General features: G+C 36.1%; 1 protein-coding gene across 1 annotated transcript; it reads left to right on the top strand.

Moving 5' to 3' along the window:
- The first annotated feature begins 113 nt into the window (after window positions 1–113).
- On the top strand, window positions 114–14,042 carry LOC306757323 (protein SSUH2 homolog). The gene is made up of 12 exons (XM_079242339.1): window positions 114–131; window positions 2,839–2,916; window positions 3,000–3,072; window positions 3,170–3,299; window positions 4,520–4,580; window positions 4,764–4,885; window positions 6,030–6,092; window positions 6,239–6,318; window positions 7,781–7,873; window positions 8,578–8,683; window positions 8,813–8,920; window positions 11,264–14,042. The coding sequence occupies exons 1-12, from the start codon at window positions 119–121 to the stop codon at window positions 11,402–11,404; spliced, it is 1,068 nt and encodes a 355-aa protein (XP_079098465.1). The 5' UTR covers window positions 114–118; the 3' UTR covers window positions 11,405–14,042.
- Window positions 14,043–14,381: the final 339 nt, after the last annotated feature.

Genomic DNA, 14,381 nt, shown 5'->3' with positions numbered 1-14,381 from the left:
TTTTGCCGGAAGTTGTTCCTTCATTGATTATATGAGCAGACACATTGAGGCGTAGATTTAACGGGAAAACGGATTCATCAATACCGAACCAGCATCATACTGAGTGACGTGGAGCAGGATGAGCAACGCAGGTAATAAATGGCACGAGATGGGGAACAACTTAACACAGGTCACCAAACAATATGTCGAAACGAGCAGGCAGGATCTTGGCTGGAGAAAAAGACATTTGGCTCGCCTCTGGCACGTTCAGTGCTTACAATCTGTTTTAAATATTCTCAGTCAAAGTCTTAGTCCAGATTTATTAGAAGTAGATGCGAAGTTTATATTTTGATTAAAATGCGATGGAAAGCTGAATGCATGTGATTCGGTTGTATTTTAAAAAAAAAAAAAAAAAAAAGTATTTTGTTTATGTTTGGTATACACAGACTTAACCATTAAATATGTCATGAAATGTAGGAGGAGGAGGCCAGGCTGGATTCTTCTTATTGTTAGCCTGTTACTTGGCGTTATTCATGACCCGGAGGCATGGGGAATGCTGTGTAAAGCTCTGCATGACTGACTCTCAGTTGTAGCTACAAAAAGTTATTAAAACTGCCGAAAAGACTCTCTTAAACGCAACCTTCCTGTCATTTATATTAATGCACATTTTGCAGAGGAGCAAGAGTTAATTTCCACAGACCTGGATGCACAAACAATATTACAGTAATTACTCAGACTGAGCGTCTAAAATACTCGAGACAAAAGATGCGACTCACGCAGTGCAGTGTGTAAAAGCAGAACCAAAACCATTGAAAAACTCTTGAGGGCAGATATGGTGAGATAAGAATAACGTGGGCAGCAAACAACTTAAAAGAACTCCCCCCCCTCCCCTTTTAAAGTGAAAGTCGTCTGAAAATGGGATGCTCTTTGTAAAGTTTGCAAAAAGCTTGGGGCTTTGTAAAAATATAACTAAAACCAGAAATTGAATGGTTTAAAAAAAAAAAATAAATAAATAAAAAAAAAAAAAAAAAAAAAAAAAAAAATATATATATATATATATATATATATATATATATATATAATTTTGTTTACAATCAAATACATAATAGTAAAATGGCATTGTACTATTCATGAACATTAATAATTCAATTTGATTTTGATTTTGATGGCAGAAATAGCCTTGGTCTGAAACATTGGGACATTGTGTTCACCTTGAAGATCTGTGAACTGAAGAGACAAGTTACAAGATCTTTATGTTAACACTTTTTAAATGGCTCCTTTTTAAGGAGATTTTTTTCCCTTTTTTATTCTCTAAATGGTTGTCGGATACAGCTCAAGATGCTGCAATTAATTTTTTTTTTTTTTTTTTTTTTTTCAAAAAAGAAAATTTGCAATTAAAACATTGTCATCTTTGTGGAAACTATCATCTTCTGTTAGTGAATATGGCTTCATTATTACCGACAGACTGCAGATGTGCAGCACTGGTTTCCCTTCAGTTTTCAAGCCAACCTCTCTCCCAGCTCATTACAGTAAAGATATGTTGAAATTCAGTCACTGATAATTACACAAGTAATCCAAGAATGCAAGTTCACACATTTCCTATGGTGCAGCTGTCTTGGTGTTTTTCAGTAGAATGTGGTAAAAGATCACGTTCTGCGGGCTGTAACTTGTACCTCTCTTTTCTTTTTTTTACAAAGACAAACATCTTAAAAATCCAAGTGCAAGAAAAAATGACAACCAGGAAAGTGGGCTAGAGAAATGAGTTATTCTAACAAAAAAAAAACTTGGCTGATTGCATTTGATGATGAAATCTGCATTCACACTGTAAAATAAGAATGTGTATAAATATAAATATATATATATATATATATATATATATATATATATATATTTATTATGATCCTTTTTTTTTTTTTTTTTTTTTTAAATTTGTGACTGACTAAACACAGTCTATGTGATTTACTAAGGGTGAACTGATCCCAAAAACGTTTCAGTAGTAAAAGTCAGTGAGTGTGAGACTTCTGAAATCACTACGATGGATATTCAGAGCAGACTGGAAGTTCCCGGCCCCTTTCTCAGTAATTCCTGGTGTCATGTTAAACCACCACCATTTCAGATTTGACTTACTGGAACAGCTGCAGTGTAGGTGGGAGAGAAGTTATGGTTGGGCATGTAATTGCAGTTAAACCCACCCCTAACTCTGCACTTGTCTTGTAAAACAACATGATGCTACTTAACCATCATAATTTAATCCACTTTTTTGATCAAATAAATGTCAACATATTTTTGAAAAATAAACATTTATTTGGGATATAGATGAAATGATGCTTGGTAAGATGGTCACATTTAAACATTTGAACCACTAAGATCCAAATTAAGGATTAAGAGATGGTAGTATGCGGGCAAGATAAGTTTGTGTAGTTTAAATTAGTTTGGGTAGGGTGATCTGGATAAAAATTACCAGTTGACTGCACACAAGGAAAACTGACACATGGATTGAGCTGGATTCCATGACCAACCTTAAACACAAAGCTGAATTTACTATAATTTGCTTCCCAGAACAACAGAATTCTAAATAAAATATATTATTATTAATACTACAGATTAAACTAATGTAATATCACACAATAGTCTCAGTTTTACTCTGACCATCTGAATATTTATTAAACAGGCAAAACTGTAAACTTTTTTGCAAAAAGAGAAAAAGCGAACAAAATTTGACAGTTTTCTAAAACGGCCAAAATATAATGCATATTGGCTCAGATCAAACCTATCTGACCTAGTTTGAGAGAAATGTAATAAGAGTTGATCAGCTCTGACACTTTCATTGCTAGAACTATTTGTTGTGTGTTATTCCAGGTGTGTACCCCCCTCCCAGTGCCCCCCAAGGCAATATGTTCGGCAACGTTCCTGGATATGAGGGCATTGCAGCAGGAGGTAAAAGAAAAGTTAGATTCCCTCAATTTTTCACAGAATTAGAGTTTTGTTTTATATTGAAAACTTCGTAACTATCATTGTAGGTTTCCTTCCTCCCCCCATGCCTGCGGAGCCTGTAGCCCCACCACAACCGGGTCCTGTCCCCGACAACTGGAGGTGACATCACCTGCTGCTCTACATTCACCAGATACTCACGGCTGCATTAAAAAGAATATTCTTGTGTAAAACATAACTGTTTTGTCTGTTTTTTTAGCATCCCTTCACTGTCGGAGGACGTGGCTCGTGAGGCTTTCAAGAGCTTTGCATCATCTAATTGCTGCTACAGCTCAGGACCAGCAGACGATGGTGTCATCACAAACATGGAGTCACACAACACGTACAGGGTAATTTGATGTTTCTAGGCTTTATAAAGCTTGAATGCCAACAGCAATGTGAAACAGGTTCTTAATACTGTAAAATCAGCAGATAAAACAATTAATTTAGAGAAGTGGTTGTATTAACAGAATAAATGTTATGTTCCATTTTGGGATATTTTAGTTGGGTTTTTTTAACCTTCAAATTTGGAGAAAATGGATTGGTGCTCGCTAAGTCCATCTCTGTGGGTTTGATAGTCCTACACCATGCGGTCAGTGGTTGTCATTTCAGCTACTGCTGCCTTATCTCTCTGGCAGCAAGAATGTTTCCTTTAACAGGCACATATCTGCTTCGGATACATGCGTCCTGTGAGACTCACATGCGCTTTGTCGCTTCACATTGTATTTCATTGTACTCCATTAGACTGCTGAACATTTTAACTCTATAATGTACAATTCAGAAGAACACATATGTTTTTCAAAGGAATTAAAAGGTCTCTTCACATCTCCCCCATCAGGTGTCGCTAGACAGCTGAGATGTTGACAGATTAATCAGCGCTTGAACTTTGTTTCCACAGTTTGGATTAGGATTAGGAACTTTCTGTGATTTCATCACAGTCACTGGAGTTTGTCCTGCTCTGTTGACTTTTATTTCCACACAGGATCTTAGGTTCAGGATCAGATGTTAAAACATGCGTGCTGAGCAGTCAGCTCTCCTCAAAAGTGAGAAAACAAAAAGGACATAAGTGTATGAACAGGGAGCGAGTGAATGGCTTCTTGTAAAGTTTGTATTAATGCCGAAGAAATGAGAAAGCAGTGAGACTGTGCAAAACTGCTGCTGTGAGCTTGATGTAAATCATGTCATCAGAGGATGTGGGTTTGAGGACATCTGGAATAACACCAGTGTTACCCAGTACAGGTACAGATTGAATGTTAGCACTATAATCAGTGCGGTATATTTGCTACTACAGAGCACCACTTATTGACTCTACTTTATCTTTTCCTCTGTGTTTAAAACTCTTGTCCACACAGAAGATAGTTTCATATCATTTTATCTGTCTTGTTAAACCTCACACACTGCGGTGATATATACATCTGAGCTTACAAAGCATCTTCATGTGTGAAGCAATGTAAAATATGTAGGTTTTTTTTCCTTGCATAGATTTCTTTGTTTGATAAATAGTCATTAACACAATGATATAATCAGCACATCCAGAATGTGTAATTAAAGTATGATTTGTGTTCTGTAGTACCGTCTGGAGACGTTTACTGAGTCCAGGTCGAATGAGTGGGCTCACAAACCCTATGAAGGTGAGCACATGGCTGAAGTTTGTTCAGGCCAGTCTTCATGGTGAATGATGAAATGATTTTTGGAGATGAACTGTTAATCACCCTCTGAAATATTGAAAGAAGCTTTCCATTACAACTGATGATATGACTGTGGCAGCAGTTTTGTTCATCAGATGCTGTTGTGATCATCTGTGTACGTTACAGGGGAACCAGCTGACTTCTACACCCAGACCGCCCCCAGACCCTGGGAGGTTCAGGCCACACCCCCTAATCCTTTCACCAAGCACGTACAGGAGATTCGTGTGCCCTACACTTCTTCTATCAAGGTTATTATTATTATTATTATTATTATTATTATTATGAAAATCTGCTTTTCAAAGTCCACCATCTTCTTGGTTTGTTTGCATTAAACGCCCAGTTTGTATTTGTTAGGTTTGACTGGATCTGCTGAAAACAGATCAGTCATGATTGTAGGAGCTCATGTGCAATGTTTACTGCTGCTGTTAAAAGCTGCACGGCATGCTGTTCTGGATGAAAACTATTATTAATAAGCATCCTTACCTCCACCAAAATGGAGGCATGTATTCTGCAGCATTGGTTTGTCTGTTTTTCTGTCAGCAACACAACTCATGGTTGTTGTAGATTTTGATTTTAAATTTTCAGAAAATCTCAGAAGTGGAATAAAGAGCAAATGTTTAGATGTTGGGGGTGACCTGAGTCACTGCCGGGATGCTGGAGTTTATTTAAAAGAACTCTTTACGGTGGGTAGATGGGAATATTTTCCATGAGAGTTCCTCACTCTAAAGTAATACCCCCAATCATTTGCAAAAAGAAGGAATGGAAAAATTACAATGACTTAGTTTGTAGTCTCATGGTGCTTTACATGTGGTAAAAGTCATTATTTTCTAGATGCCCATGAAATTTTTCTTTTGGATTTAATTGGTGCATGAATCCAGAATTTCTTGTGAGGACCAGAAAAGTCACCAAAATGCTCATTAAGCTTCTTTTAAATTGGATTTAACTGATGATTAAATCTAATGATTAAATGATTGACCACTGAAATTGCCGTTGTGATTATGATTTGGACCTGATTTTATTAACCAGTTTTTTTAAGGTTCTTAAAATGGTCCAATGCCAGAATATTGTCTCAAATCTGTTTTCAGAAGCTTTTGAAATGTTTCAGAGATACATGAGAAAGTTACCTGAGGTCTTGAAGAAGTGTTTGTGGTCTGTTAAAATCTGTTTTCCTAAGGTTTTTATTAACTTCAGACGCTCCATAATTAGCTGCTAGCATATTGTACTGCATCAGTAATGTTCTGTGGTTTTCGGCTGTGAGCATAAAGTCTGGTCTATACTTGAACGTGAACATGTGATTGTCAGTCATGAACAAAACTTAGAGCCTTTGTGTGTCTATAAGACAGTAATGTTATTTTGAATTATGTGTGTGTGTGTCTGTATGTGCCTAAGTAGGAATGCGACAAGTGTCATGGCAAAGGGACGTTGCCATGCACTGAATGCACCGGACAAGGTTATGTAAGTAAACTCTCTAATAAATGAGTGATAGTAAACCACATAATAATAATATAAATGATAAGAAGGTGTAGTAGTTGATTTGACAGATCAAGTCAGTCAGAAGTAAAACATTTACATGAAAGAATGTGTTTGTTTTGTGCCTGTAGAAGCCATGCTGGGTGTGCAATGGCTCTGGAACGAGAAGCGACGAAAACTGCACTCGCTGCAATGCTTCGGGAAAGGACAGGTACTCCAGAGGGGTCAGAGAGTTCTGGTGCCAAAGAGTATGGGGTTAAGGGAAAGATTTGATAAATAGGAACATGGATGGGGGTCTTCTGTTCTGTGGGTAAAGCTCTATCATTGGTCTTGCAATTTTTGTTTTTATAAACATGATGCTGATTATCTGCTCACCTAAAATATGTAGGACTCACCTCTTGGCACAGATTTAAAAAAAAAAAAAAAAAAAAAAAAAAAAGATTTTATACTGTATACTTTGATAAGAAGTGTAATAAGTCTTCAGTATTAATTTTAACTACATTCAAATGTGTTAGTTTGATTTATGGTTAAGTATCAGGCAGTACATGTTTTTTTTTTAAAAAAAGTCTATAATGCTAAAACAAGGAGGGTCCAAGTTGCAAAATAAATCAGGCCTTAAATGTGAAATCCTGGTTTACTCATATCATCTGGATATAATTTTGTCAAGAGAAAACAATGAATGAATAAGTGAATGAAAGAAGTATTTTATTTTTGTCTGTGACTCAGTGATACATCCCATATGATATTATTCAGACAGTATAATTTGAAGAAAAAGAAATTCAACCCTACTCTAAGTAGACAACTAAATTCTCACTAATTAAACATCCAACCAAAACAGAATAAATAAAAATAACATCTGACAACAAAATATCCTCCTGATAATGACAATAACAATTAAAATATTCATTCATTCATTTTCTGAAACCGCTTAATCCAATTGAAGGTCGCGGCGGAGCTGGAGCCTATCCCAGCAGCCTTCGGGTGAGAGGCAGGTTACACTCTGGACATGTCGCCAGTCCATCGCAATTGTAATAATAATACCAACAGAAAAACAATAACAGTGATAACAACAGTTGTAAAACTAAAAATCGTTATAGTATTTTAAAGTAAAATGAAGATACACACATCTAGTGAAGTGATTACCAACCCTGGTTATATTATAGGGACACCATGTATCCCTATAATATGATTTTAATCATTGAACACCAAACAGAAATCTAAACTGAAGGTGATATTTACTTATTTTGTTACAAAAGTTAGAAAACATCCCTAATTCTACTAAATGTATTGACATTATTGTAATTCTCATCTATGTTGACAAATGCTATCCTGATCTGCATTTTTAAGATATAACAACATCCTATAGAAGTAAATTATGTCTCTATATACATAATAATCATATTTTTGTTTATAACTTGAATAATCAAGCGAAATATTTTTGGTGAATTTGGCCCTTTTATCAGTTTACATGTTTTCTCTGAATGCACCACAAGAATAAGTCAAAGCACAAAAATATAATCAGTTTCATCATTATTTTAAAACTCAAGACACTTAAAAAATAAACTAAACCTGAAAAAAAAGTGAGTGTGTCCTTTTTTAAATGACATATTTAAATTAGACTACGTAAAAATTCAAGAAATGTCACACAATTGTGTGAATTGTTATGTTTCTAGGTGTACAGTGTGTGATGCTCGTGGAACGAAAGAGTGTGACACCTGTAAAGGAAAGCGACAGCTGCTGACATACATCAAGCTGAAAGTGGAGTGGTAAGTAATGATACAGCACTACAACTGTCATATTCCCAGGAAAGGATTTAAGTGGCTGCTTACAGGTTCTTTAAAAAATTAGATCGAGGCCTCAAGTGGTTGTCCAGGGTATGTAGGGAAGTTCTAAGGATTATTTAGAACATCAAAGCTTTTTAGAGAGTCTGGGTTTTCTTACTGGTTCGCAGAGTTTACTTGACTCTTTAAGAAGTGGCGCTCCAATGCACATGATGAAAGTCCGTAACAGCTTGTCCCTCACTTCATCCCCAAGCCTTTTAATGAGCCACCAAGTTGTGCCAGGTGGGTTGGAGCAGGGAAACATCTCACCACTCATGTAGCATCTATTCTTGCCTATTCCAATGAGCCTTTCTAAGCTGTTCTCAGACGAAAGGCAAGATACGTCCTAGACAGGTCACCTGTCTGTTGTAGGGGAGAGAAACCTCTAAGATCATCTAAATCTGCAATATACAGCTTTTTCATGATTGACCTTTATGATTTATTCATTTGTGTTGAAAAAATATACAGACTGTAGTACATACAGTAGCTGCTGAGTGTGGATGATGCTTCAGGGTTCTTTGAGGAATATTAAAGACAAAACTACATTTTTATTGTACCAGGGTTTTATTGAAACTTGAGCAGGTCGCAAGATGCACAGTACTGAAGATTTGACCTTTTTGTAATGTTTGTATGTGTGTTTATTTGTTGAGGACGAACCAGGTAGAAGACTATGTGACGGTGCAGAACTCTGGTCTGAAGATTGAGGATCTGCACTCAGTGACTGGCAAGGAGCTATTCAAGAACAGCCAGTACCTGGTACGCACTTTCTCACACATACACACACACACACACACACACACACACACACAAGAATCAATTATAAGTGATGAAAAATGAAATTGAAAAGGCTTTCAGTGAGAAAATGTTCTACCTGTCTTCTTTCAGGCCTACCCGCTGCTCGGGTTCCCAAACCCATCCATCACTGAGGCATCTGAGCGTCTTATCAGAGACCATCAATCCAAATATGGACAAACCTCCAGGATCCTGCAGCAAGTAAGCAATGGAAAAAAAAAAGTTGTCCTGAGATAGTCAGTTTGGACTAAAATTCAAATCTTGGTGTTTTTTAGACTGAAATAAAAGAAAATAAACAAAGATATAGCATTATGATTATAATTATTTTTAATTATAATTTTTGATTGCGAACAACTTTATAATTATAAAGTTATCTTCCTTTTATAATATGTTTATCTATTTCTGTTATCAGACAAGATATTGAATTTGGAATAATGGTTAGTGTTAACCAGCACTAACTAGTTCTATGACAGCCTGGTCTTTGAACAAGATCACCACTGACAAAGAACTGTGGTGTGATGTCGGTTCCGTTTACAAGTAAACATGATTACTTAGAGAGGAAATTAGTTTCCAGTTCACTGCATGGCAGTCAGGCTAATGTGTAGCTGCTACTGAGGGAGCAGAGCAGGCTGAGGGAAGCAGGAAAGCAGATCCAGCCTGACATTCAATTATAGGAATAATACAGCTTATTTTGATACTCTGTGCCAGTGGATGAGCCAGTATTGTCTCCATTTTTGTTTAATGTAAAAAAAAACTAGTTAATTGAGAAGTTTGGAAGGCCATGTAGTCTTCTTGGGAAATCTTTCAATTATTATTTTAGTTGTGTACAGCACTTGCTTTGTGTGACAGATTAAACAATAAGTGATAAATGTGAGGATTTTTTTAGTTAAATTTCAAGTACCACAGAGTGTTTTTCCAGTTATTATTTGAAGTATTTGAGGGTATGAAGTGGCAGGAACTGAAAAGCCTTTTAAGGATGTATACTCACTGATGTTGGATATGAAATATCTATTAGTATGAATATTCTTTTAAGATAACAAAAATACTATTCATGTTTTCACACAGCTATATGTCACTAATATCTGTGCCTATAAATCCTGCTTAATTTGTATACACAAGAATGTAAAGGGAGAGAGATGTGAAAGTATAACCTCTGAAAGGAGCTGAGGTGTTAGTCAAAGGACATGACATAAAATGTCATATTTTAATTAAAACAGTTGCTCTAAAAGTAAATTAGATGTAATTTGATATCAAAGAACTGATATAAGCTGGGTCAGGTACAAGTGCATGAAATAAAAGCAGAAATTTTATTAATAGAACTAGTAAACCTTCTTTCAGGACTGGTGCTACAAAATTTTTGATTGTTGGACCAGGGAGAGTGACAAATGTAAATGACACCTTTTTTAATATAAGGCCTAGAGCAGGCCTCTTCAAATGGCGGCCCGCGGGCCACATGCGCCCCAGAACCAACTTCTATGTGGCCCAGCTTGTGTAAAAGAATAAAGATATTAATCAAGTACCTTCAGTCATTCCTACGCTGATTAAGTAGCCTACAATCCTACAGTTATGCAGACCATGAATGCAACACTTGGTTGCCTAGCAACATCAACACAAGCGTGTGTTGTTGTGTTTTGAAGTTGTAAGAGTAGCCCTAGCAAGCGTGTCGCTCTCTGTCCCAAAACGTGAAATTAACAACGAAAACCGTATATTTAACCCCGCCTGAACTGATAAATATTTCTTTATTTTGCCGCCACATTCGAGCACCGAACCGATTGTTTAATATGCAATGAGTGTGTAGCGGTTTTTAAAGACTATAACGCGAGGAGGCACCACATCGAAAAGTTTAGTTTGATATGATCTTTTTATATTAAAAGTTAGGAGGAAAATAGGCTCTGACTGGAATTTTCATTATTTTATTTTGTGCATTTGCCCTTGTCTTGTGGGACTGAATTTCAAAATGTAAATGTGTCTTTTTATTTATTTATTTTTTTTATTCTTTTTATAATTTTATTTTTACTAATTTATTTTCCCATACTTCATTTTCTGGCTCTGATCATTTTGTTATTTGAAAATCTGGCCCACCTGAATATCTAATTGAGTAGCCCTGGCCTAGAGTTTGACGTAACTGTGCAGGTAACAGTTCAATTTTAAGCTAAAAGATGTAAAGTAAAAAACAAAATACCTTAAATATCAGTTTCAATATTTAAATGAATTAAAAAAATAAAAAGTTTTAGAGAAGTCCTAAAAATTAAATAAGAGTATGAAAATCACAAGTTCAAATTTACACCAAGATACTGAAAAGTGCGCTTTGGAACTATATTGTAAGAATAAGTAAAGTTTCAATTCCGCTTGAAGCAAAAATTAGTGTTTAAATACATGTACTGAAGATAAATAGAGCTAACGGAAAAGCATTCATGAAGTGTCCACTTGCTGTCGCTGTCTAAGCTAACTAAAGCTGTAAGTTCTGGCTTTGTACTAAATATACAGACAAAGGTGTTTCTAGAACATGTCATCTTTTTCTTAAAATAACTGTGTCTCTTCTAGAGGCAGACTGTGGAACTGATCCCCATCACAAAAGTAAACTACAAGTGGAAAGGTGACACCCATGTTTACTACGTTTACGGAAATGAGAACCAAGTCAGCGCCGACAACTATCCAGCAACCTGTTGCTGTGTCATCCTGTAAACATACATATAGTTGAAACCAAACTCCTTTGTTCTCGTTATGACTAATGTCACTTTTTCTACATCAAATCAAGTTAGATGAATGTTTTGTTTTTTGAGGGTTTTTTTTTCTCTTCCTTTTACAATCAACACTTCAGAGCTGCCATCTGGGGCTCAGGTTGTACCTGATCTTCCAGACATACTTTCTTATTTTTTTTCACAAAGTCACAGTTACATAATGAATGTGGGCTTATTTTGGGTCATCTTGCAAAGATACACAAGAAAAGATGGCCCAGATTAAGCATTTACCTAATTATCAATTCACTGTGCACTGAAAACCATCCTGATATGTTTGTTGGGACCTCCTTTAGCGTGATGAATTTAGCTTGTGTCAGTGAGCTTTCATTCAACTCACAGATTCTACCTCCAGTAAGGATGAAACAGTGCTTTACCAGGCAGATACCCTGATGGGAGAAAGTATAAATACTAAAACTTTATAAAATAGCTCTACATAATGGATGACTGACATATCAATAGTTAACCTCAAAGTATTTTTTTATCTTTCTTTTTTGTAGTAGCTCGTTTACGTTTTATTTTTTCATAAAGATACTGTATACTCTTTGTTCGCCTTCACACTTTTGGGCACTGTACTTAATATATCCTATGAAAACCGTATTAAAGAGGGGAAAAGCTCTAGGAGTTATCATGTTATCTGTGTAGAGTTCTTGTTCTTTGCCATTGTGCCCTCAACTGCTGTCTGCTAACTGTAAATTATGTCGATGTTGAGGTTCATTTCAAAGATGAAAGTTAAGGCACTGCCATCTTTCATATCAGTATTTTAGGTTTTTCAAGAAATATCACTCTAACATTACTATCTACATACATACACTCGCGGTATTCCTTCTACAATAGAAATGAAATAGCCTCCAGAAAGTTTGTCCCACATCTGTTGCAGAAGATCACAGAATCGTAGGTTCCTTTGCTTTTGCTCTTCTTTCCAGTTTGTCCAAAACCAGCTCAACGTGCACGTTGTTTAAGCCTCTGCTGGCCACTCCATGTTTTCAAGCTTACAATTGTGTTCTTCTTTTTTCTGAGGTAGTTCCCTTGCTGTATAATGAACCCCTGACCACCTAGACTCATACCAGATGTTATTGCATGGGGCTGCAGAACGCTGTGGTAGCCATTTTGATTCAGGGTGCCACTCACTTTGTACCGACCCTGGATCCAGCAAAACATCCCCAGACCATCACACTTTCTCTTTCATGTTTGACAGTTCATACCACACATTGTTGAAACATCCCTTTTGCCTACTCGATGCCTCACAGATCCTGCATGATGAATTGAAGATTTTAGATTTTCATTGATCAGTCCATCATACCTTCTTCTAGTCTTAAGTAGTCTAATATTTTCTTGCCCAGGCAAGCCTCTGTCTTATCCTGACATCCTAGTAACAACTTTCTTGCTGCAACCCGTCCTGTCAGACCTGGAGCTCAAGTCTTCTGTTGTTAGTTGAACCTTAGACATGTTTAATACAACAGCTGTGATTGAAGCCATTATCCTGTGAACTGTTTATCACACAAGCTCTGAACTTGCATAAAGTTGCGCTTTGCCCTCAAAAAAAAAATTGAATTGTTTTGTCTCTCCTGCCATGTACAATGCACTATGGTAAAGTGTACAAGTCCATAAGTCTTCAGTCTGAAAGTATTGATATGATTGAATACTGGTTGTTGTCTGACATAATACAGCTGTAGATAAATAAACAGTTGAGGTATATTTTGTGAGCTGCTAAAAGATTCTGTAAACTCAATAGGGTATCCTTGATCTTGGTGGTGGTCTTTGTTTTAAATCAAATAATTTCATGTCAAAAATGGTTTTAAAACCATAAAACCTCTTTGATGTTGAAAAAAGATGGTTATTGTTTGATTCTTTGCTTGTGTTACCAGTTATGTACTCACTGCATGTAAAATAATAGACTCAGTCTTTGCTTTGGAGCACTTGCCTTATAAATGTAACCAAAATCAAACTTAACATTCTTATTTTTATAACGTCCATATTGCTGCGTAGTGCCTTATATAGTTGGTGTATTGCTTAAAACTTGCGTGTAAAAAGTGTTCTTGATGAGAGCTTACTGTTAGTGGATCATGTATCACACTAAAGGTATGGTAGAGTGTTTCTTTGTCTGCAGTGTAAATGCCATAATACTGGGGGCTTCAAAGTGTAAGACACAAGGCCTTACTGGAAAGGCTTAGTGGATGGAAGAGAGCCACTATTACATTAGTTATCAAACAAATAAATCTTTGGAATGTTTTTGGAAAACCCAAATACAATAGGTATAAAAGTTATTAGCATCTTCTTTTTTCCCTAAAAAAAAACTATTAAATTCCCTATGTTAAATCATATGTATATAAGGCATACTTGATACATTAAACCAGTGTCATACTACACGTGTGCGTGTGCGTGTGCGTGTGCGTGCGTGTGCGTGTGCGTGTGTGTGTGTGGCTCATAAGTACATATTACATTAAACACAATCATCATTCTGTAGGTAATTTCGAAAAACTAAGCAAAAATGTGGGTTGAATAAGGTGTTTAAGTGCCAAGTTTCAATAAAGGGGAGGCCTTTTGTCCTAGATTTTGAAAACCTGCCTCAAGTCAATGCTGCTACTAACAAACTTTGCTGCTACTAAACTCTAGAATATTCTGCTGTTGTTATAGATGATTAAAAAGTAATGTGTAAACCTTTCCTGCCTTTTTGGTCTTTTTTTTTTACAGATACACACAGAGGTGAGTCAGCCACCATGCTCATTTAGGGAACAAAAAGGAGTTCAATCTATGTCAACATTTGAAGACATCAAAATATATTAATTGCAGGTTAAGTAATTAAACACAAATGTATATAACTGTATCTATAACTATCAGGAAAGTCCCTGGAATAAGATGTTTAATTGAGTGTATGTACTAGGGGAAACACAGATGGGATATGTGTATACACAGCAGTATGG

Source organism: Telmatherina bonti, assembly GCF_933228915.1.
Source record: "Telmatherina bonti genome assembly, chromosome: 6".
Taxonomy (NCBI): domain Eukaryota; kingdom Metazoa; phylum Chordata; class Actinopteri; order Atheriniformes; family Telmatherinidae; genus Telmatherina; species Telmatherina bonti.
This window is presented reverse-complemented; position numbering and strand designations above follow the sequence as displayed.

What these genes read in the sequence shown, in the direction of transcription:
- LOC306757323 (XM_079242339.1), top strand. An exon ending in AATGCTTCGGGAAAGGACAG is followed by an intron (nt 6,319 to 7,780) that starts GTACTCCAGAGG and finishes TTATGTTTCTAG; the next exon opens with GTGTACAGTGTGTGATGCTC. An exon ending in TCAAGAACAGCCAGTACCTG is followed by an intron (nt 8,684 to 8,812) that starts GTACGCACTTTC and finishes GTCTTCTTTCAG; the next exon opens with GCCTACCCGCTGCTCGGGTT.